At 34.8% G+C, this 26766-nt stretch overlaps 1 protein-coding gene across 1 annotated transcript in view; it reads right to left on the bottom strand.

Moving 5' to 3' along the window:
• LOC149794709 (ATP-dependent RNA helicase DHX58-like) overlaps positions 1–26766 on the bottom strand; it is a 104329-nt gene that overhangs the window by 44315 nt on the left and 33248 nt on the right. The window contains exons 8-10 of the mRNA XM_089964328.1: positions 26017–26198; positions 20959–21157; positions 8527–8689 (exon numbers count right to left, since the gene is read on the bottom strand). Of these exons, the coding sequence (XP_089820454.1) occupies positions 8527–8689; positions 20959–21157; positions 26017–26198 (544 nt within the window). The remainder of the gene's footprint in view (positions 1–8526; positions 8690–20958; positions 21158–26016; positions 26199–26766) is intronic.

The following is a 26766-nucleotide window of genomic DNA, read 5'->3' as shown; positions in this document are numbered from 1 at the left end:
ATGTTTTATAAGTGTTGGTGAATTAGTATCCCAGATATGGAAGACACCAATCAAAATATGTGACTTAACATCCTCTGGCATTAAAAGTAAATGTATTAAAAAGGTAGATGCCTTGGATTGAAAGATATTCATGTCAGAATAACTTCAAGCTATTTGATAGAAAGTGGTGGCATATAATGTGCTTAGATATGCTTCTACTTGATGCAACTTACTTTGATTGCCATCTTCTGAATTAATGTGAAAGGGTTCATTGTACGACTCTCCCTATCATATGGAAAGGCATTTTTAGAGCAAACGTCTGTCCATGATAGTTCTTTTGTCTCTTTTGTCAACTAATAGCAACAACAGCCATATCTGATGGGACAGAAGGATAATGTTGTACATTTTCTACCTTGTTGCTATGGAAGCCAATTATTGCTAGGGTAGCCATAGAGGACATAAATCTGGTAGATCATGTCTTAACAAACAATTACAAAGAAGTACATGTCAAAGAACTTGATTCTTCCTAAATTTGAACATGCAAAAAAATCTAATTAGACGGAAATACAGAAATCCAGGTATCTAATTCACAGTGCTAAAAAGTCCCTATTAGGTTAATTTGTTGGAAAGCTTGTTGACTTTGATATGCCACCAGTTCAATACCATGTTCTTCATCAAATTTTTCCAAGTAAGACATTATTTAAGAGTGCCTGATTGACAAAGATGGAAGTTATGGTGATGGTGTGCGCAATGTGACTATGTAAACTTTTGATATCATGATTACCTTGTGATTGTTTAATTTTGAGGTGTTGTAGAAGGTATGAGGTTGTCATCTCATAAATTATTCAACACTGCATAGTTTTCATTGTCTTGTTTGCTACCTTTACAAAAGCTTCCAAAACACCACTAAGTCAAATGATATCAGTATAATCCACTGCTAAGTCGAGTTGTGAGTATTGCTACTCAACAGATAAATAAATACATTTTTCATTCAAATACAAATGAAAATGTATTCTGATTCAAATGTTCAATTTTCATTTCAGCTATAAATCAGTATATCATACAATGAAATAGAATTCGTTTCATCAGTATTGAATTATATACTGTAAAGCATTACATTTTTACCAATGAATAACTGTTGATTCAGCAAGTTAGCACATAATATATTCACAAAAAAGTGATGTTCAATATTCTCTCATAACTTTTTGGTGAAAAATATTCTTGCCAAAACAGATCTTAAAGGCAGTCAAAAAGTACATAACAGCAACTAAGAGATTTCTTTAATCACTATATATGTCCTCACCCTAACCTGATACATATCTGGTAAATATTTAGTTATTACATATACCTGTACCTTGATAACTTGTGAACCTGCTCACAATTTGGGTTTAGGCATGAATCCAAATTTTTTTTTCTTCTAGAGAGAGAAAAAATGACATGTTCTGTTCACTGTGGGTCAAAATAACGAGTTTCATATGGCGTAGGAATGTCAAGGCTATCAGGCCAAAATGTATGTTCCTATGCCATATCAAAAGATTTCTTTCCCCCGACTCATAACAAAACATGTTCTTTTGTATTTATTATATATCCTCTTTTTATTCACATTCTTCTAACATTTTTATAAATACCTTTAGAGAAATGAATTAGGCATTTGGCATTTTATAAATAATACTGTACACACCCTCATGTAAATAACCTGGGCTAAACCTAGATGTATAATATGCAATTGCATCATCAGTCTGCATTGCAGATATAGATTTACTCTTTAGCTCTGAATTGCAAGAAATGTTGTATGGGATATATTAATAGATTTTAATTGTCAGGCAAGTGGATTTTCTCCTTACTTCTCAAATGGAACATAGGTTCTGGACAAGCAAGTGGCCCTTTTTCTTGCATTCTACTTACTAAATAAACAAGCACATTTCAGGGCAAATTTCCAAGAATAAAAGTAATTAAATAAATTCAATTTTATAAAGCTTATAAAATTAGTGTTTTCAATTTGCAGTACACTACAAATAACTATATATGATAAAATATTGATCAATTTATATACCATGACAATACTCTAAGAAATAAATACAGCTTAAATAAGTCTTTTCAAGTGAAATTTATGATTATTTTATCTCTTAATTTGGTTTCAGAATAATCATCATAAATGTGATATGCCCTCTTGTATTCAGATGTGAAAAGTATCAATCTACCGTCACAGTGATGATTTGAATGTGTTTCCATATGAATGTAATTAAGTACAAACTGTCTTTTGATCTCCAACTTGCACAGAAGAGTTGGTTGCATTTCTAAAATCATTTAAAAGTTGACATGCATTGTATTACTGTCACATCATTTATTTCTGTGGGTCTCAATTTCCATGCTTTTGTCAAAAGGACATTTTTGTAGGTACTTAAATTCCGGATTTTACTTGTCAAAGTTTGCATGTTTGTATGTGTTTAATATCATGTTTTAACCCCCCAGACAAAGAATACAAAATGGCAGTCATCTCAATGGTGAACATACCTGTGTTAGTACATACCTGCCATATTCCCAGATAACACTGGGGGTATTTTGAGACTAAAAAAGTGTGTCTTGACAAACACCTCTCCCTCGATAACTCATGCACATCGGGGTCCAAAAACACAGACCGCAGTATAAGTGATGACACAACTTAGCGTGGGACTTTAAAAAATCCACTAGACATCCAGAGAACCATGGAGTGGGGGAGGGGACTGGGCTGTTCAATGACCAAATCCTCGTTTTATAATCATGTTGAGAATAATTGTCAATAAAGTGCTTTTTCTGATGAAGTTGTTTGTTATTCTCTATAAATTAATTTTCAAAATGTCTCAAATCTGAAAGATTGATAGCATGATTCCAATTGGTTTCAACAACCAACACGGTACACAAGAACATTTGTGCATTACATCACAGCTTTTTGTTTTGTTGAGTAGCCTGGTTCCCAGAGTGGTGTTTAATAGTATTTTGTGAAACAATGAGTCTACAAGCAGGTAACCAGACTAACTGTTGAAACACTATCAAACAGGATTCCTTTTTATCAAAAACAGATATTTATTCCACAAAACTATTGTCTACATCGAAACTCAATTTTTGTATTGCTCAGTTAAAAAAATATTGATGCATTGATTTCATTGCAACTTCTTATCATTCTTGAGGATATAACTATGTGGGAATCCAGGAATTCTCTGAAACTTGTTTTCCCCACAATGGTCCATATCTAAGAAACAAAGCTCTTTATTTTACGAAGTACTCATTTTGCCTGGTTGCCTTGCTATTTTTAATCAGTTATGATTGAGTAGGTTAATTTAAGGTAATTTAACTAGATTACATACACAATAACATTTATACCATTGTTTTATTGATGAACAGAAATGAGTTACCCGACATACGACAAGGGCTGCTGGTTCTTAAGCATGTAGGACTTATATGCCTTTTAACGCCTTTATTAGATTCAAAAGATGTAATTAACATGATAACAGAAAAGGAGGCCTGATTTTTATTTTGTGCAACATTACAACAAATGCTTCTGCTAGTCTGATATCAAAACACAGGTTTTCAGAGAAGTGCTCACAGACATAGCTGTTACAGAAGATTGACACATTTTACATTGCATTTATGATGATTACACTTAAAAGGAACTAAAAAGAAGAACTAGAACACAAATTTCAGTTGATAAAAAAATTATTTAACTGGTATTTATTTATTAAAATATTGCTTCCACTAAGTGTAAGTGACATTTTCATTGATCAGAATTTCCTTGAATATGATTAATTGCAGTGTACTAAGAATGTTGTTTGGAAAGAAAATGTAATAAATTACATGACTTCTTATTAATAGTTGATAATTTCATAATGTTAATTAAAATTTCCAGGTCCTATCTACCGTTTTCGATGATAAAACAAGCGATATATCAAAGTTTTCGTTACCAATTCTGATCACGATTTTCTTCAACAAATAGGTATCAATTCTGGGGTATTTTCTGGTTTTCTGCCTGACCCCGCATTGTAAGTGGGTTTGCGAGTTATCAGGGCGCAAGTTTTTGAGGGAGTGGTGTACTAACAGTGCATGTGACCCAAAAATAGTAATGTTGTCCAATTGAGAATTAACTATCTTTTTATATAAGCCCAGAGAAAAAATGAATGAAAATACAAATCTGAATAAAAGAAACTTGTATTTTTTTCGAAGGATTTCATACACTCAAAACAAAAGAAATAGTTGGTAAATTAACCATTGTCAAATATCATCACTATACACAAACATATAGGTGCAAACACTTACACAATTGCAATCACAAACACACATATATTAATAAAAACATACATCAAGCTATGTCTTTAAAATCCATCAGATAGCAAAATATTAATTAGATGCAGTCTTTTCTGCTTTCAACAGTTCAGTAGAGGGCTTGAAGGTAATGCATGTGTCATTAGTGTTCATCTATGCACTCACTAGAGACTGGATGGTACTGGTGTTCAAACTTCTTGCTGTATTTCATAAGGTAATCCTGGTAAGAAATAATTGTTCTTGACGACCATGACATTAGCATTTGCAGAACTGTATCTGATGCATTTTGATCAAGAGATATGCTTATCTCTATATAAAAATAAATATACATCACATATGGGACCATTTCCCTTGGGAGGAATGAGGGAGGGACATCATATTTTAAAGTTTAAGAGGGGATTTACAGGTAATACAGAAGTAATGCCTTTGTCCACTTTGGGTATTAAAACTTTATCAACTGAAATCAACTGTGCAAACACAAGGGCCTGATTATTATCATCTTTCAATAAATCTATTTCATGGCTAAAATCATCCTGAAAAGTATGTGTCAGTATCTTAACAAGATTAAGACAACAATAATAATAAAGAGAACTAATCAAAATGTTCAGTTCATTGTGTTGAATATGCCCAATTTCAATGGACATCATACATTCCAGAATTACTTATACTGATGTGTTGTTTTGCAGTATGTGCAAAGAATTAAAATCCATCTTGCATCTGTTCCTGAAAAAAGTAAACCTCCATTGACCTGGAGTTATGAAATCTTTTTTGCAGCTTTACTGATAGCTTATTGCTTCATGAATCACCTTCAAAAATGAATCATACTTGAACACTATTCCAACAAATGAAATAATCACGCTCTGCATTATATATATGGAGTAAAATGTGACTTAAAGAAATGTTGCCACTGTTGACAAACATGCCAATAATCTTTAACACAAATCGCTTAAACATCCTCATTCAAGGTAATGATGTGTAATAACTTTTGTTCTTCAGCATGCATCAAGCATCTCTTTGATTTACCCATAAATGAAAACTAATTGGGTTGTTCCACTTTGTGAACTTTACCTATGCAAAACAGCACAATGGGTTCATTCACAGCAGTCTTCATAATACTTATTACATCACCCTAGCTACGGTCAGCAAATTAAGTAATAAGTGAAATGCCTGTTGTTTATGCCAGACTTATTTGCCTTTTAATTGTTGTATAAGCTGCCCCAACAATAATCTGATAACATTTCTATGCAGGACTGTTTACCGTTTATACATGTTACGTGCATACTGAAGTGGTGGATTTTTTATGCTGAAGATTACTGAAAATCATGTGGGGTTTTTTAAAACAAGACTATGTCAGGGTGGTTTGGGAGTAAAAAGTTTTCTTTGTTCATAATACATCATGTTACGACATCTATGTAAGCATAAATCAAACACTTGTGAGGATCAATCACTTATACTCAATATCAAACGGAGCCAAGAGACCTGACAACACTAAGCTAATAGGTTATTAAAGTTCAGGTCAAAATCTCTTCATTAAAATACTCTTGAAAAAGCTGCTTGATCAATTACTTTTTGATGACCATGTCATTAATACTGTGGCTCAAGAGTCGCAAAATTAAATTTAGATCCCTGTCTGTTCATATGTCATCATTTCACATGCAAACACATGATCAGCTGCCCCTTGCTCAAGGCAATTAGCAAGCAGTGACAATATCTGATGTGTTTAGAGCCCATCAAAGAACACAGATGCCAACCAAACTCAAAAATAAAGGAATCACTTTGTTTTCTGGGACCAAATCAAGATCAGTCACAATGAGGGAGATTGGATCCAAATCAGGGAGATTAGTGTATTAATTGATAAATATAAGCTCAAAAGTGCACATCATACCAAAACTAAGAAAATTAACTAGTGAATAATATTTATTAAACTTTATTAATTTTCTTATGTTATGGTACTAACTTATTTTATTTCCAAATAGATAAAGAATTGTTTTATACTAGTCAGGTTGCCTGCGATCCGTTATATACGACACATTCTTCAATACTGACATAATGATGAATAGAACAATGTATGTGTACAATAAATGAATCAAAGTATGTTATGAGCCACAATTTGATTAGTTCTTTGTCGATAACAACTTGACTGATGGATTACAGTAGTTGTGAACAGTCTATTGAACATTGTTTTATCAGAAAATACCCAAGATTTAAAGATGTTGTCTTAGCTGGAAATATCTATGCTCTGCACGTTTTTGATTTTCAGAAGTTATTGTCAGAAAATCGATTGATCAAAAGATGGGGTTTCAAACCGAAAGACTACTGGACAATCCAGGAGATCTGGTATGCATGGAGCCTGCCTCATTTATGAACCAACTTCAACAACTAGAATTTACTCAAAACTTCACCTATCAAGCCAACTCATACTAAATGAATGATTGTGGCTTGTGAAAGATCAGACTTTGTTTTGAGAATGCTGGTCTTGTTTAATTCAACTATTTCAGGATTATTTAATGGACAAACATTTGTGTGTATCAGCAGATTTCACTGACATGATGCTGATTCAGTGGTTTTGTCCAAAAATCAGTGATGAAGTGTGAGCTTCAATAATGTGTCTTAATTACTGTCTAAAGTTTCATCTGAAAATGAGCTACAAGCAAAATTCTAGTATTTTACAGTTATGATGTTCATTGGCACAAAGCATGCATGGATAAAACGAGACATGCTTTCACAATGATTTAAATTTACATCAAAAAGGGATGACATAATACACAATGTTTTCACTGGTACATGTTATATTTGTAGACACCATTTTGAGCAAGGTTTTTAAATGATTTTTCAGAGATTGTATGTATTAAAAATATAAACAATTTATGCAAAAAAGTGAAAACTGTATTTCTAATCACATGGCAGCTTTCAAATCATCTGCCTCTTGGTGAATCTCTGAGATTGGGATCCATGCAAAATTCGCTTCAAACTAAATCAGGGCTGTATAGAAAATGTGACAAAGTTTGGATGCTGTGCTCCTTCAGAAAGTATGTCACAATGGTGCATTTATATGCTAGCACATTGTCATAGGGAAGAGTAATACTATGGGTATTGTTGTGTGGAAGGGAGGTACAGTAGTGTTACACAACTTTTGGCAACTTTTTAGAAGCATAAAAGTGACCAGTGACACTAACAGAGTCAGGTATACATACCTGGATGACCAGGCCTTTGGCATCTAAAATAAGGCAACAAAAAACTAAAAAACTCTCTCGACCGTCCAACAATGACAAGCAATTTGATCTCGGCTTGTTTTTTCCAATCCAAACTTTTATTATTTTCTCTTTGTGTCAAGTTCAAAATCCATGTTTCATCAACTGTGACAATCTCATTCAAATGTTTGATCACTCTTTTCACTTTTGGCAAGTAACTGTTAGGTGATTTCACCCTGAGTATGTTTTTGATCAGCCATCAGCAAATGTGAGCCTCATCTTGCTGAGCTTTATATGATTTTTCAACACAGTAAAAGCTGATGACAAATTAATGCCAATGACAACAGATATCTCCTAATGTGCATCGAGCTTCTTCATCAATTGCCCCCACAGAACGGCCATTCCTCACTCACCAACTGAAGACAAAAGTCTTCCAGAACATGTATCATTTCCCATTGATTCACATCCATCTTTAAAATGATGAAACCACCTAAAAATTGTAGTACATGACAGAAAATTACATCTGTAAATTCTGCCTTGGTATCAGTTGGAGAGTAACTGGAGAGCAGACCTGCCAACCCTGACAAGTCCATCTCAGTAAGGCAGTTTATTTTTTTCCGTAAGATTGACCAGTTTTCAGTCAGGTGTAACAAAATATCATAAACTGCTATTGTAAAGCTGAAAAACGTAATTAAAAGTTTGACACATCAACAATAAACATTATGTTCAACTGAAAAGTTTGTAATGTACACGTAGACTTTATTTACCACTAGTACAGTTGCACAAACTCTGGTTCCAAACCCTATGCAGCTCAATGACTTGTTGCTACCTTTCAACTTAACAAAACTATAACAAAGACTTGCATCAATGTGTTGATAATGAAATATTAGTGAAACAGAAAATCTACTTAAGTTTAAACTGAAAACAAATATATGTCATTGACTTTTGGCAAAACATTGCATACATTTATTTTATTTTTAAATTCTTTTGCAATAGAGAAATTATAGGCACACAAATTCATTTTAAAATAATTAATCTGTCTATGAGAGTTTATTCAAACCTTCAGTTGGAACAGACACATATTCACTGAGTTCCCCAATATTGTTGCAGACAGTGCTGATTTCCTCTGCATCCAAATTGGCCATTAGCTTCTTGATGTGTGTCTTGGCTTGGTCAATGGTCCGGGACTTACCAACACCCACAGAAGCTGTCAAGCCCACAATCTGGAACAAATACAAATGAATCAGTCCTGCAAATTTTGTTTCTGAACACCTGATCTAGGACCAGTAGGACCCTAAAATGCCTAGGTCCACATGAGCCTAACACAAGTCCAACAACTTTGACACGCAAAATTTGATAAAACCATTTAGTAAAAGTTTGGATTTACTGAGGCTGACAAAAGACAAATTATATCCGATTCACAAAGATCAAGCTTAAATGGGTGTTTTATGTATTACATGTTCAATATGCCAAGTTTCAGTAATGTGTTATAATAACAACTTCTTACTAAATAACAAATGACTGCTGCTTCTAACAGTATACCTTCATGGCTATTTTCAGACATATTTAAGGATCAAACAACAATTTTTTTCAACTTAAAGGAACAACTAAGAAATATTAAAAGTCTGAGCTAGTGCTTTCAGGTCTGCACTGTTAATGATATGGTTACATTTCAAAACTAGGACACAGAGTGGTGAAATATTATTGACAGTGTTAAATTTCAGCTAGAGACCTCAGACCACTGTAATTTTCAAGTAGTAATAATAAGAGTGCCTCATTTCATAACTGGGATAACGAGTGGTAAGATATTGCTGACAGTCTGAAATTTCTAACAGGTATTTTAGGACTTCAATTACAAATGAAACTCTTTGTATCTATGTATGTATTTATCTATGTATCTTACTGTCTCTTTAACTCCTATCTCTTAATCTGCTTTTGTCTTCATTGCTTTGTTTTTTGGTTTTTTTTTGTCTTCTCCTCTGCATATATTTTACACACTACTTGAAACCTGAGCACTTCAGTCTTTTTCCCAGTTAAAGCTTATGTGAAATTTTATTCACCTATTTAAAAAAATTGTTTAAATGAATGCTACTTGTTAATGAAACCCACAGAAATAATATAAATGTAACGTAATATGCACAAATAAACAAAAAAAAAAAGACAAATCATTCAAACAAGGTAGCATGATTCACTTTGTGACCTCTTTACACATACTGCAAGTGTAAACAAACAAAAATCAAACAGTAAATAAATGAACTAATATTACTGTATATAAAATATTTGGCAATTGTTTGATTTTTCATAATTTTGTGACATAACAGTCTGCAACAAGAGTTTCTTATAGTTTTATATTTGGATTTAAATTTTAATGCTTAAGCCATGTAAATTTACTACATTTAGTTATAATGTACACTTTTTCAGCTATTTTTCTTATTTTCAGGACAGTGTGTGCATTGACAAGAGAATCATGGCACTAAAGTTTCCTATACATATTGTGTCTTTATGAAATATTAAATTAATTGCATTGTAACTATACTGTTTCCTAGCCTTAATATATAAAAAAAACCTGAGTTACATTCTTTGATTGTTTTTGGTAACAAACTCATTTTGTTTCACATTGTTGTGTAGTTTTTGTTCTGTGACACAAATAGAAATACACATTCAAGACTTGTAAATTCTTTATCTCACTCTTTCATAATTACTTTAAAGCTGTGTAAAATAATACTGCAGCAGAACAACTCTGATGACTAAATGTTCAATGTTTATTAATGTTCATTTAATTATTTTTTTATATTTCATAATTTCTTTATTTATAGTTGAACAGAAAATAAATTTTAGAATTCAAGCAGTGTTAATTGTCTAAGATACTTCTTCAGGAAATCTTTTTGACTACATATTTACTGTTACGGTACAATTAACTAAAGATTCTATATTACCATACAATTACCTACAGATTGTCTATTACCATACAATTACCTACAGATTGTCTATTATGGTACAATTAACTACAGACACATATTATGAATTAAGAGAATAAGTTAATGTAATTGGCAAAAATTTATCTTTCTTTAGAAAATACTGTTTTATTTCCAATCTTAAAACACAGTATTTTAATACCACTTTGTGACTAAACAATAAATAACCCTTCATTGTCTCAGTATGGTATTTCTAAGGTAATCAGTAACAGCAACTTTCTGCGAGTGACCTTTTTTCTTTTCCCTTTTATGCTGATTTGATGTAGCAAAAATGAATACTGAAGTGCAGTTTGGATCACACCAAAAAATTATATCTGTACATATTTGTTGCATGTGATCAGGTACTATGTACAAATATTAAGCACTGACAAAAAAGAACAGAGCAACAGTCAAGTACTTCTTAAATATAAATCAACTGTCATGTAACAAATGACTTTCAGTGCACTATCCAAAACATAAAACTGGAGGGAAGTCACCAAGATCATGAAATGCAGGATATCACAGATATATGACTTACATGACAGCAAAATCTTTTCACCACATTTAGGGTATTAAAAAAAACAAGATGCATGTTAAACATCAGTGTGCATTATACATGAATAAGTTTCAAGCTCAACAGATTTGCTCCAACATAGGAACTGTACAAAAACTCCAAGAAAAAAAAAATCATATAGATCTTTCTTCAATTATTTTTAGAAACCAGTAGTTTATGCAAAAGGATTAATAATGGAGTGTTATGATATAAAGATGCCAATAACATGATCATTGTTCACTGCTGATAATGGATAAAAAGGCAACCCAAAAAGACGGAATATTGCAATTCAAGTATATGACAAAAGTGTGCAAAGTTCACAGCTCCAAGTGGGGGGGGGGGGGGAAGAGGGCAGAGGTGATAAAGTAGTGAAGTTTGTCTGACCAACTAATGGCCACAACTCTATAAAATATTGTCAAAATGGTCATTCAAGACCTCATTTAAGATGAAATTTCACAGAAAATATTGTTGAAATCAATAAAAAGAAAATTTTTAAGGAAAGTCTGTTTCTCCAAGAATACTTGCACAATCGTAGAGACTGTTTTAATATTATGTGCGGAAATCTGTTACAAATTCAGAGTATGATGAGCATTCAGCTTCAAATATTGCGCTTGATTTTCTGCTTCCTGGCTTTCACCAAGCGTAAGAGTGCCTTGCGATTGCCATGGCTTGCCTCTGCACCTTGAGGACGACAAAAGGGTCTTGCATGACTGCTGTTTTCTACATATTTATGAACAAGAGGAGGCATCTGATGCTTCTGATTGACAACTGACGGTAACCTATTTTTGGCTACAAAGCCTGGTTGTGTCAAAAGGACCACCAAAGCATCCAATCTTAACTGAAGATGATTCAGGGGCATGGAAAGGGCTTGCTCATCTTGCACGATGAATCTAAGTATCAGGAAACATTTTGTGTAGGGTAATCGCTTCAGTGAAGTGCAAGCTAAAGATTCGAATTCATCTGAATTGAGTCATGTTAAAATGCAGGACAGATTCTATTTTGGTCAGTTCATTCAAATTTGACTTAAATGTCCATCAGATCTTTATTATGACAGATATCGCACATGCCATGATGCTTGAATGTGTCCAACATCAAGGACTGGTAGCCTATTGTAACTGGGGACAAGTGTTTCTCCACATAGAGCAGGTGAAAACGTTGTCCAGTTGAGGGATTAAGGCACTCAAAGGGATGAGTTAATTGACTTGGCATCAATCCCTAAAAACATGCCAATTTCTATCCTTCAGAAGGCTTTCTTGCTTTTGAGATTCTCTCCATGATAGAAGGCTTAAATTCTTTCAATCACATGGCTGTCCAAACAAGAGCCAACCTTGAAGAAGACAGTCCTGACAGGAGTGGAACTGTGGTTCTTTGAGAAGATTCAGGCTGGCTGGAATCTTCCTGGGCAGATATTTCTTAGGCTAGATCAATGAACCAGGATTTGTCTCATCTGATAGGGGTTATCAGTTCTGACTTATTAACTTCTGGATTATTTTCAGCACCAAGACTGTATGTGGGTATCAGAAGGCCCAAAACCAACCAAATGACTGTCTGTATGTCCACAGCCCAAGCTTTTGTGTCCAGAACTTGAAGGGACGAAGGTGGTTAACTTATGAGTGTACCTTGTCATAACAAGATCGATCATTGGGAACCACCACCAACCACAAAAAGTGTGCAAATGTGATGAAAGACAGACTGATAGAGAGACCATCTTTATACCAATGGCTGATAGTGCCAGTCAGGACACTGAGTCTGCTGGGAATGTGCCTGTTTTGTATGTTGATATGGAGATAGTTGCACCAATGTAGCAACTGTCAAATCAGAACACACAGATCGGGTGATTTGGTGCCACCCTTTTTGAGGAAAAACTTTTGTCCTTGAGAATCTATCCTTCTAAAACTAAAGGCAGTGATACCAGCCTTAATTTCAAGAGGGTTGATGTGGAGAAGCCAATCCCTGACTCCCATGCTACTAACAGTCCAGCAACAGGTAAGCACCCCTACAATACATATTGGTATCAATACACTCTCTAATTTCTGCTTGGGTCTTCACCAGAGGAATTTATGTCATGAGCCAGTCTGGGTTGTAACACTGACACAGGAATGATCATACCTCTTGCAAAGTGTTTGATCTAGCAGACTCGAAAAGGAGTGCCATTCAGTCAGCAAGGTCATCTGTAAGGGGTGCATAAAAAGACGGATATGACTGAAAAATTGTTAAAGCTACCTTAAAAATCCAAATCACCCACACGCATTAAATGATGTCCTTGATCTCTGCCACTTTCAATAATCTAAGGAGTTGCAAGAACTCTTGTGGAAATGTACTCGATCAGTTCAAGAATCTGGACTATACTAATGTGAGAGACCTGTAACAGATTGAGACTGGTGAGAAACTTCATACCCAGCTGGACAAAACACTAGGATGTATGAAGACTTTTCCCAGTTAATGAGAAAACATATATGACCCAAAGGTGTTGAGGAGAATAGAACTTGCCATAATTTTGTGGATGATGTTGTCCAAATACACTGCCATTGCTTCAGATGAAGCAGATCCTAACATGGTGATAATGCAATCAATTATTTTGGTAAAATCCAAGGAGCAGATGTTTACCACAATGGGTAGAACTATTAACTGATAAATCTTGTCATGGTAAGCATAACAGAGACATTTTAACAACACTGGGTCAATAGGCACATGAAAATAAGTGTTACACAGGTCGAGACCAGTGGCATACTCATATCTTCTGATGGTGAAACAAATTAATCTCACCAACTACATCTTGAATTTCGGTGGCAGAATGTATTGTTTCGAGTGGCTCAAGCAGGGCTAAATAATCTGAAAAGTTGCAAGAACTCTCTTAAAGAAATCTAAATCCTGTTGGAAATAGACTTGATGAGTTCAACAATTCAGACTACATGAACGTGAGAAAGCCATACCAGACTGTCTCCCAAAGTGGCCAAGTTGTTTCATCCTGGTGTTAGCAGGGCTGATTAAACTTTGTTCTCACCTTGTCCAGGACAAATGGTTTCATAAAATTCACTTGTCACAAAATTGTAATCACTTGCCATGCTTTGTGTTTCAATCCATAGAAAATAGCAAACAAATTAATCAATAATTTATTTATTAGAAGAATTTACATTTTTCAAAAACATGGGTTGATGATACACATTCGGCTCTTTCAGGTATATATGTTTTAGCTCATGGATTTGACAAAATGTCTGTGTGCATGTGTGCCACAAGGAACAGTGTTAAGCCAACAGTTGATAGTTTTGTCTGGGGTTAAGCCACTTAAAACTCTGCTAATTGATCATACAGGCTTTGTTTTGGTTGCTTAGCCAAAAATGCAGACAAATTGTGCTCGAAAGTACTCATATGAAAGAGTTATCAATGACCACTGGTAGATATGATACAGGATGTAAATGTACACATAGAATGGGGTAGAATCAATTGTTTAGTATGCCTCAATGGCATGAATGGCCAGATAAAGGCAGAAAAAGTAATTAAAGCATGAAAATACAGACTTGCCCATCTTTTTAAATAAGAAAAAAGCACTTGTCCCAGACCAAAGACTTGGAAAATTTTACTTGCCCAACTTTAAAAATGAGTAGTCCATGACATAAGGCAATAGGATTTTATCAACTCTGATTAGGCTTGGATCTAAACTGAACAAATGATGAAAAAGATCCCTTGTCCCTCTGCTGTTGCAGAGGCAGATTGGTTCTACAAGACTGTGCAGGTTGGGTGGCAAGTTGTAGGGGCAGTTCATGAACTGGCTGCCTCCAAACTTCTTCAACTTTTACCCCAAAGAATAATGGCAAGTCAAATTGGAATATCTATAATGCCAGTGTACATCATGGCTTGAGCAATGTGAAGCGCAAACATCTGTCACCTTGCATCAAGTTCAGATTCACAGGGTCATTTAGTCATGGAATGGATAGCTGCCCTTTTAATGACCTGAGTAATTTGGCCCGTCACCATCCAGGCATGCCCCTTGCCTCATTTGTCCACAAACTGAAAAATTGCCAATGAAGCCAAGTCTAAAATCTAAGACATGCTGACATCATTTGGAAACTGCTTTGAAGTGGTATGGAAAACACTGTTCGCTTCATAAAACAGTGGGGAAGACATATGAACCACTGCTATATGTTTTTTTATCCATAATCAGAAGGTCAGCATAGAAGCAATGTATTTTGTACCAGCAATGTATTTTGCACCAGCAATGTATTTTGTACCAGCAAGATAAAAACACCACTGCTATTTGGTTTTCCATTCCACTGATAACCTTTTCTTGCTGACAGATGGTTATTTATCTTTCTAATTTTTGCAGACTTAGAAGCAGCCAGAAGCACAAAGTCTCTTCCTCAACGTTGAGATCCAAGAATGCTTTGATATTGTAGACATGCATAGTGGAAGGAGGTGGTGGTAATTCTGAAACTGACAACAATCTGTATATTTCTTCAAGGGCATCCTTGAACTTGAACCAAGTCCGCTCCATGGTTAGATCTAAGAAAAGCTTTTGTGCAGGAGTATTTTCAAACTTACTGTGTGTAGAGTCATGTTCTGGCTTGGCTTGCATATCTAGCTAAACCATACCCAGTGGCATTGATGACAAAATGCCATCATTTCTAAATAAGTCATGGCAACTCCCTTCAGACAAGCTGTGAACATATAGTTGTAAGTACTTCCAAAAGAATTTTTTTTATCCAAAGGCCTGAATAAGTCTTGAAGATACTCTGGTGCAGTTCCATGTAGACATTTATATAAAAGAACTGCCTTGTGAAAATCTATCCTGTCATATATTGTGAACCATTTGAGTTCTGTAAATAATGCTTTTGAGGGATGATCAACAGATGCATCTAAAATTATACGTGCTGCTCATTTCTGAAGTTTATAAATCCTATCAAACTCAGATTTAGCACAGTTTCCCCATACATTAGAACAATAATCCATTGTTGGAAGAATATATGACTTGTAGTATAGATTGCGAGTTTCCATAGGTAAATATTTCTTGATTCTGCTTAGTAGGGCAATTTTGGATGACAGTGTTTTACAAATCTTATCAATATGGTCATTCCATAATAAATTATTATCTACGGACACACCTACAAGCCTTTCATGTTTGACATTTTCTAATGGATGATTATTTATTGCAAGAGATAGTTTTGGGTTCCCTGACTTGTGTAGCTTTTGTGATGTCCCCAAAATCATACATTTTGTTTAACCTTCATTAATTACCATCCTATTTTGTTGTGCCCAGTTTTGGACTCTAATAAAGTCTGAGTTTAATCTTGTTTGGATAACTTCAGTATCAGAACTAGATGCATACAAGGTTGCATCATCTGCAAACAAATCTGTATTTGTGGATTCTTTATTTTATGGAAGATCATTGATATAGATAAGGAAGAGGAAAGGGCACAAAACTGAGCCTTGAGGGACTACTGAATGAATAGTATGAGTTTGAGAGCTAATATCAGTTGGCTGTGACACTATTCTATTAATGAGTATCATCAGTGGACTTCAAAGACAACAAACTTCAAAAACATATTGTGAAATTTGATGGGGGAGGAAATGAAGTCAACACTTCAAAAGGAAAAAAATCAAAATAAGGTCCAGACATAGTCACACTACTCTCACACTGAGAAGTTCACAGGCAAATATATAATGCAGCCAGTACACATGAAGATGTGCCCCATGCCAATGGAAGCAATACACAGTGTCCAGACATCCACCCCAATTTATCTCATTTACAAAGTAGAACCTCAAAGAACAATGTACTCATAATAGGCTGCTCCTTTCTACATGAAGCAAATGTCAGAGGATTGAAAAAAAAATGTCAAAAAATGTGCAGTGTCAGATGCCACTATACAAACATCACATGTTGAGATTAAGCTGTATAATCTAGGAAACTTTTCCACCGTTGTCATACATGTTGGAGGAAATAATGCAGCACAAGGAGATAATGATTTGAACTGACCAAAGTAATATGTCATCAAATTCTGAAAATATTCATACTCAAAATCATTAATGTGAAATAGTTCTGTGTGAACTGGCACTGCATAAAGACTGATTTTTTGGATAAAAATTAATCCAGCAGATGACTAACACAACAATGGAACTGTAGACAGGTCTACAACTACTGTGATTTCATTACGAAAGATGGCTATATAGACAAGAGTCTTTATGGTAAAAATGACCTAATTCACCTTTTATATGAAGGAGAAGAATGACTTTTCAAAAACATAAACTATGTCATCAGAACTATGACAAATGATGTGATGTCACTTAGAAGAAAAATCAGAAACTCGTAACAAAGTCAAAACATTGTGAACAGAAGTGAACAGTTCCAATATTATTGATATTTAAGGACTAATCAAAGATGAAACAAACCATACTGTTGCTGATTGTAGCCATATGATTAAGGAATTTTGATGCTGGGTATATTCTGAAATAAGTGACAAAGCCAAAGCTCGTAACTCTGGTCAATAGGACACAGGCAATGATGCCCTTACTGTTGTTTCCATCAGTGTTGCAAGCAGCTTTATCCCAGACTCTTATCAAATGATAAGTCCCAAAGGCTGTCTAGTAAATCCAGATCCAATTTACATAAAGAAATTCAGCATCTTAACTTCTTTATGTTGTGAATGCAACAAATCTACCCATAGATGAAATTATTCCTGTAGCAGTAAATGTGAATTACTATAGACCAACAACGTAAAAGATCCTGATTGAGGGACTGAACCTGAATGTTGTGCATCAGTCAGTTGTCGAAATACAAAAGAATCAGGATTTCCAGTAATCAGAGATATACTACTACTACTCCCATAACCTTGGTGAAGATTTTGGCAGTGGAAGAGATTCCAAATGACAAAACCCAGAATTGAATTAAAAAAACTTCCATGTCCAAGAAAAACTGGTGATATTACTGATGTGAAGAAAAATTCATTATGTGCACAAAGGCATTCTGAAGGCTGATGGTGACTGACCAATCTGACAGATGCATCATGTTCCCAACTGAGGATGTGGTCTCTATCTTGAAATGTTCCTCCAGAAGAAACTGGTTTAACAGAAAGAGATCAATGATGATACAAAACTTCCCACTTTGCTTCGTAACCAGGAAGATTTTGGAGTAGAATGCAAAGGAATGATCATTCAGGACCCTGTTGACTACCCCTTTCTGAAAAAGGGTGTGCACTTCTTCCCCTATTTCAACAGGCTGGACTGGTGAAAGAACATGGGGGTCCTTGATAGAGGGGGTTATTCCCAAAATTGAAGTTGGTAACCTTCATTCAAAGCAGAAAGAACCCACCCATCCCCATCCTTGGGAAAGGAAGTTGGGTCTGAAAACTTCTTCCTAGAGTGACTTCAATGCCAAAGACCTGACTAAGAAGGAGATGGTCTCATTTAAGGTTGCGCATTGGACTTGGCCTGCATCTGTTTGAAGAATTTAGTGGGTGATTCATATTAGTGTACTTTCTGGCTTATTGTGATGGGCCAGGAGCGGTGTGAAGGATCTATGTGGATGTTGCCTGAAATCTTGTGAAGACATGGTGAGGATGAGTCCTTTGAAGAGGCTCTCTGCCTCCAATGAAGCAGCCCTTAGAGGGTTTATACTATGTTTAAGACCTTCAAGGAGTGTAGCAAAGCATCACTGCAGATTTGTACAAGTTCCACTGATAAGGCCATGTGACAGAAAGTGAATGCCAGGATATCATGGCTACAGCTTCCAGCAAGTGTCATAAATGGCTGAATTCAGAGCGATCTCCTAGCACAATAAACAAAGTAGCTAAGAAAAAGTGAGCATGAAAAGCCATGGTGACATGAAGCTGGACCTTCTGATCAGTGGCTGTGATAGTTTTACTGGGCAGGCATGCCATGGCTCCAGTTCTAATACCTACTTGCATCCAACTGGGAAGGTTTAATGGACCACATCAGGGAATCTACCCAATAAGTAGAGGCACCGACCATAGGTCTCAAGGTCAAGGGTTGAAAAGAACACTTTCTATGTGATCGATCAAAGTCTTGACTTGTAGAGAACCTCTGTGATATTTCCTCGATCGACAAGGATGGATAACACATCATCCTCTGGAAAACACAGAGCAGGAGACTGGGTGGGCATCACTTTGTCTTTTGGGGGAAGTGACATAGGAACACTCTGCAGCATTTCCCATTCTTGTTCATCATGGTAAATAGGGGCTGTATGTGTTCTAGAAAGTTTCAGGATGATACTATGTCTGTAACCTTTTTGGGTGGAGGTTATGGGACATGAGCCACAGCATCACATCTGCTCTGGAAAATATCTAGTGGTACAACCTTGCTCAGACCTCTATTCTGTGTATTGAGTCTTGTCGCTGAAGATGAACCAATTGTCCCGAGGTGGAGGACCTGTAAGGATTAGTTTGGATAATAGGGAAGGGGATAGTAATCTGATACCCTTCCCAAGTCTAAGCCCAATGGGCAGACTCCCATCCCTGCATAGGATGGGAAGGCAGAGGGGTTTACTCAGTCTGTACTGTATCCACAAACAATGAGGCCATTGAGCAATGATCAGAAAATACTTCATCTTCAACTGATTCATCACTCAGAAGGATGTAGTACAACAAGCTTTCCTTGAAATGTTGGGAGTGGTGCTACATCTCCCATGTGGGAGGGAGCAGCATGCTTTCCTGAACATAAGATGTATGGATAGTGTAACACCAAGATTTGAATTAACCACAGAAGTGAGGCAGCTAACATAGTAAACACCAGCTATAAGCAATTTTCTCTAGTGACGATCAAGGCATAACATCCATACAGCATGGAGTCCTTGAAAAAGATTACCTTCTATGCATGTCCCTGGCCAGGTGCATGAAAGGATTATGTCACACTGACAGTTCTCCACTGTATGGGAGGATGTATTCACTTCAAATGGCACAAGAAGACACTAATACAACATCCAATACTAACAGAGTGAGCAAACAATACACAGTGTGTGTTAAAACAAGAATGACAACATGTGTTAAATGATAGTACATTGTATAAGCAGTCTAAATAGACAAAGTCAGAGAATGTGACAAATTCACATAAAAGATTGCAAAACTGTAAAATAATGTATAAAACCTATAGACAAAATGATTATTGCACACAGCAAGTGAAAATTTCTGGATGGATGGTCAATTTTGACTCTAATATCGATGCAGATTTATAGGAAGTATTACACACAAAGCTGACATTATGGAATGCAAGCTTAAAAACTAGTGACATCTGGTGATGGCAATAGGAGGTAATGGGAAGAGTTACTGCCCTTTGTCTACATGAGAGAGACATAAAGACAAATTTTCATCCTTTTCGTTGGGCTGAGTTCGGGAGGCAGCTGGCTTATATCCCTAATGTTAATGTGATCAGCAAATGTATTTTTGAAGGAGAAATGAAAATGTACATATTCTAAGGGCTGTTCCAGTAAAACCTACATAGGACTCAGGGAAAGCACTTTCAATGTCAAATATTCACTTATAAATGCAATTTATAACTTATTTTTAGCATTTTCATATGAACTCTGTGAGTAAATAGAGAAACCATAACATGTCTTTTTTAAAATGTCTTTCCTGGGTACCATGTATGTTTAAATGGTACAGCCATTAGTCAATCAACAACACAAGAAATACAAGCAAGATGTGCTCATCACTAAGCCTTGTTGGGATGAAGCTTTGTAGTAAGTCTGATCGAATTAAATTAAAAAAATGTTTTTAAAAATTGTACACATAGATATATGCGCTCTCTCTGACTAAGACAACCTCACTGAGATAAGAAAAGTAAGGTTAGCAAATCAAGTAGATTCCTCAGTTGCATGGTTGAGGAAATTATTTACTGGAAGTATTGTAGCCTAGTGGAAACTGAATAACCTCAGGTCTTATAAGCCATTCATAAGCTCTGCTCTGACAAATATAAACCTTTATATAAAAAAAGTATTATCATTATCATCATTATTAATATATTATTATTCTGAACTCACCTGTGGAAGTGACAGTTTTTCTACTGAATTTGCAAGCTTGATGTCCATATAGTAGCTCATTATCTGATTGAAAGTGTGCTTGGCATGACAATGGTGGCACTCATCAAAAATCAACAGGGAGAATCGTGTAATACTTTCGATCTCCTTGTATACAAGAGCATCAAGTAGAACTTGGGCTGTCACAACCAGAATATTGCGTCTACAATTAAAAAGAAATTCTTATTTTCAGTCATGTGAATAAAGGACATAATTCTGTATGGAGATCCTCAAAGGGACTGATGCTGTACTGGCACAAAAGTACCATAATTTACAGAAATCCAGGCAAAGTGTTACTTCCCTCATTTTATTCTTTTTAACTGCCAACATTTGAAGCCAGATCAGATATTCCTCAGAAACTCGAATATACCATAAATATGAAATATTGCAATTGATTTTGAACCTGATACCATGGATAAAAAATCACTGAATTTGTTTCCTGTACTGTTAAGATAAACCAAAATGTAAGTTTAGTTCAACCTGTAAGTAATATTTTTTTAAACTGAAAAACCCAAGTTATCCAATTGGCATCATTCTAAGATATACCGCATATACTAAGTCATAGTTCTTTTTACTGAAATTTGATTAATGCAGAGTAGGAGTCATCTTATAAACATGACACTAAAAAGTTTGATAAATCAAGTGGTATATGTTTGCAATACACAAATAAATTCAAATTTGTTTAACATTTACTTCCCACCATTCCCATTCTGAAATTAATATATGGTATGCAATGTGCTTATCCATTTCATAATGATATTCCTAACAAAAATATTTGTATTCACAGTAATTTGGATTTTAATAAAATTTGGATAATAATAATTTGAAAATATTAAGGTAAATTAAATACTACCTATGACAAATTGAAGTGTCTATCAATGTTGTTTACCATGGGTGTTTACTAGCATGTACATTGCTTCCATTTTAGTGCAAGTCAGAACAGCATGTATATGTATTCATATTTGTGTTTTGTTTTATAAATACTGTTTGATGCAATAACAGTTTTGATATCATTTATATCATGTAAGAGATGGTAATACACAAAAATTGATTTTTCATTTGTTTAGTGTTCTTGTATCCCTACATAAGATGGTAGTACACAAAAATATCACTAATCCAAAACTCAGAGTATATACTACTGCATAATCTAAAGTACAATGTTTGCTGAGAGAGAGAGAAAGAAAGAAAGTAGTTTGCTCATGGTAGTTATTTTGTTATATATCCTGCACCGGATACAAAGGAGATATTTGCTCTTAAGAACACAAAATGTTTCACACTTAACACTGATCAAGTGATATGATATCAGAATTCATGAGAAAAGGCAGAACAGCAAGTCGAATGAATGTTTTCAAGTTGCATATTTTTGTGTTAGGTGTCCTTATCCGCTATGTCTAATACCACAATCACGCACCATATCTATACATGTTGACAAATATTCAAACCCGTGACTCCCACTTCTTTTTCAATAAAGATTACTATATTCTAGCTGGGAATAAAACACTATGAGGATTGGAAGTTCCAATGAAATATGTATGCTTAGCATGTGCTTATTACTTCCAGCTGTGCTTACCTTAAGAATAGTAGTACATAATTCAATGTGTTAAGTTTTGTTTCATGTTTTCCTTCTATTGAAGGAGTAAAGTGGTATACGAGAAAAAGTCATGATACTGATCAAGAGCAAAGTTTGAAGTTTTAAAATTCTGATGTTGAATGTTCATTTGGGAAATGTGGCATGGTGGACAAAAAAATTACAAAATAAGACTTGAGTCATCAGAATCCTTCGAACCTTTTACAGTTAAACCTGTCAAATGGTCAATGAATCACAATGACCATTCTAATTCCACTGATCCCCCAGCAAGTTTTCTACCTGTCATGCATAGGTCACTTGCTTTCCACAGACAGCACCAAGGTATTTCTTAACCAAGCAATGATTTCTCACTGCTTTAAGCAGTCACTGGAGTGTATCAATGTTTAAAAATTTCTATTTTACACAGTTTTTAATATTTGGGACTTTTTACTTTTTTTAAAAATCTTGTAAGCACGATTGAGTAAAATCATATGAAGCACTCCAAGCTGCGACTAAAATGGTCACATTTGCAGATAGAACTTCTAAACAGAAAAGAGAAAATTGCCAACTGGTTGTAATCTGGCGATGCTCAGAATCATAATGTAGCTATTAGATCAACATTTTCTAATTATTAGTATATACCACTATGTGCTGAAAACATTTGGTAGACATAACTGATTCACAGTATAATCCCTTTATGATTGTGAGACCGCTGGTTTCTACATTAAGTTGCCATCTTTACATCTGACAGCCTCTATGAGACTGGTTAACCCTTTACCTCACAGAGTGTATGGCTCTGTATACAGCTGATATACATGTACCAAAGTTACACAGTACAGTGCACTATAAATGAAACACCTGTTACCTATTTGATCCCATATGCAGAGGGCTGCCTATTAACTGCTAAGCAGTGTAGTATATGTTATGTTTAATATCGATTTTAACCAGTTTACATTTTTAGTACAAATCTATTATGTATAGAAAGATTTAAAAGTAAAATCTGATCATTATATCTGTACAATTATTTTCAAAAAATAATTTTTATGTGCTTTAAAATCTTGAGAAAACTTGTTCACTGTCAAGCCACCACAGCCATGAGACCAACCACAGCTGCCACTTCTCAAACTCAAAATTTACCAGTTCTTTGCTTATATTTACATTACTAAATCATCTGAATTTGATCATTTATAAAGAAAGATGCTAAGTGCGTCCTTTTTACTTGTTTTAGTAATAAAAAGGAAAAAAGTTCTCTGCTTCCTAAGATGGAAGTTAGATGAGACTGGTAACCACAGTGATTTATGGTTTTCTTATAAAATCCAATTGGTTACCATATACTGCTCCTGTTTTGTGCCTGGTTAACCCTTTATCTTATAGAGTGTATGGCTTTTCAGCCCATCGTTATACATGTAGCAAAGTTACCCAGTGCAGTGCGCTATAAGATAGAACACCTGTTCAACTCCATACACATAGCCCTGCCTGTTGACTGTTCAGCAGCATAGTATATGTTATGTTTAACATAAATTTTAGCCATCTTACATTTTTGGTACATATCTATTATGTATAGAAAGATCATTAAATAATCTGAATTTGATAATTTATGAAAACTAATTGTTGATTACATCAATATCAGAGCCTTTACCTAAGTTATTGAAGTTTTCATAGTTGTGATTCTAATCGTACAAATTCCAGAAAGTACTAAATGAAATCTGCAGCCTCCATTCTGGAGAGTGGAGAACATGACCCAGTTACTTTAAATAGCAGATTACAACCAGATCTTAAACAGCGAACACACAATCTGATGTAATGGTCATTCACACCAATGAATGTAGTATCTAATAGGGGGCTTTTCCCTGAAAGTCGTGCTATGAAAACAGCTCAAAATGACTGATGTTTGCAACAGGCACTGAAAAGTGATTCCATGAGAATGGTGGAGAGATGACCATATTAGCGCTTGGCATCCTGAATTTAACAATCACCACAAAAAACTGTCAAGTAGGATACCCTGTAACAACTATTAAAAAATTAAGGCAGGCACATTTGTATTCATTTGTACATAGGAGTCTAGGACATTCAGTCAACTAGAAAATAGCGGTCTGATAGGAGATCAAGGGTTAAGGTGAGAAAAGAGCAAGTCCTTTAAGGGGAGTAAAATCAATAAACATTGGTGTAGTAAATCTTCTTAAGTATAATTATATCAATCTTTTAACTTCTTCATTTTCTGAATATAAGAATTCTTTATTTTTCAAGTAATTATCTTTCTGGCCAACCGGTTTTGTTTTTCTACATTTTTATGACAACCTGCTATAGCATTTGCACATTATCCCATCTGTTTGTACACTCCCCTGCCGAAAATGAAAAGCAACCTGGATATAAAAAATTCACAAAACTTAGTCATTTGATTCATAAATTTATAATTTTTAACCTGATTGTAATTAGGAGGTCCTTAACACTGTCAACCTTTTTGCATTTCAAGCTGAAATTAACTCTCAATCTAATCAAGTAGGCAGACTGCTCGCAGTCCTTTTCCAGTTTCTAGAATAGCATATTTCAGTAAAAACTGTCTTGTCTGCATCAAATGTTTGCAATGTCTAGTTTCAAAGAGATGTAATTCCAAAATGTACAGAATTATTGAGATTATTAGAGACCGTGAACTATATAACATCCGTTCCTTGAAAGCATAGACCCGCCCATGCAAATTTGGCAACCATATTACTAATGCCAATGAGTTGACAGTGTTTGGACCCCATGATTACAATCAGGTTAGAAATTATAAATTGATGAAAGTTATGTGCTTTTTAATATCCCTGATGATGTATGATTTTGAAATTAGTAGGTTACCAACAGGGAATATATGCAAGAGAAAACGTACATCAAAAGAATTCAGTTTTTGAAAACTCAGGGTCCAGTGGGAGTTATTAGGGGCACCATACATGAAACAGGACCATTACATAAGCTCTTCAAGTCTTTGGTCTAAAATAAGATGAGGAAAAATGTAGTATCCAGCTAAGCAAATTGAAAGTAGTGCCATAATTCAAATATATAGATGACTCTTTAATACTGCATGTAAGAATTACTTCAAATGAGTCTATATTGTTTGCTTAGAAAGCTCTAATCAACTTTACAAAATGTTGCTGAGATATATCAAGTCAGATACAGTGCTTTGAAAATCCAAATAGATCTCTAAACTAAAGGATACTTCAGAAAATAAATGTTTACAGTGTTCATACTTTCCATAAGTTTAATTTAACTTAGTAAATTTTACAACATTAAAGTTATTATCATTGTTCCAATGCCTTTTGTAATCAGTTACTGAAAAATATACCAAAGATATACATGGCCCTCCTTAACTATAATGTGGTCCAGAATACAATGTTGTCTTGCCATCATCATGAGTTTTTCCTTTTCACACTTAAAATCCTTGGTCTTGAAAGATTACAGACAATAAAATTATGTACTTGTCAATAAAGTCCTTCAGTGAGACTTTCTGGTTCCTCTGGACTTCACCGCTGATAACCTGAGTCATGTATGCAGTCAAGTGTTTTTTGCAGGCCTCTCCTTGTTGGTTGGCCAGTGCCACTTGGTTTACTAGGAATAAGACTTTTGGAATCTCACGACCTCTTTTCCGTGTCATGTGTTTCTAAAGAAATGGGTTTAATCAGATTTAAATAATTTGAGAAAGAATAAAGCACAGATATCTAAATTAATAAAGAAAAATAATGCATATGCCAATTCCTTGGTAAATATGAAAGCATAAGTGTAAAGGTGTTATATATATATATATATATATATATATATATATATATATATAAAATATTAATGCTGTTTTAGCTAAAGTTATGTTCTGTGTTTCCAACCATTCAACTTCTAAAAGTTCAAAGAAATATGCTTCATTGCTGTAGTATCAAATCATTCATAACCCAGAGATGATCAATGAAATTACCTTAGATATTTCTGGTGCAATTCTATCACTGGTACGTTCAGTCTTTTTGTATCTCTAATGACTTTAATCTCATTATTATGTACTGCAAAAAATATTCATAAGCCAATACAGGAATTGAATGGCCTAATCATATTTACTCAGCTCTCATATTTTAATGAGATGCTGCAATACATTTGCATTACATGCCCAAAGCATCTCTAACAAACAAGTTTGATTGGTTTATCTTTTCAAGCTCTGTCAGGCAGTCACAAGTAGAACTGGATTT

Source organism: Sinohyriopsis cumingii, chromosome 7 (genome assembly GCF_028554795.1).
Source record: "Sinohyriopsis cumingii isolate HCF-2022 chromosome 7, ASM2855479v2, whole genome shotgun sequence".
NCBI classification, from domain to species: domain Eukaryota; kingdom Metazoa; phylum Mollusca; class Bivalvia; order Unionida; family Unionidae; genus Sinohyriopsis; species Sinohyriopsis cumingii.
Note: the sequence above shows the minus strand (reverse complement) of the source record. Positions and strands in the feature narration are given on the sequence as shown.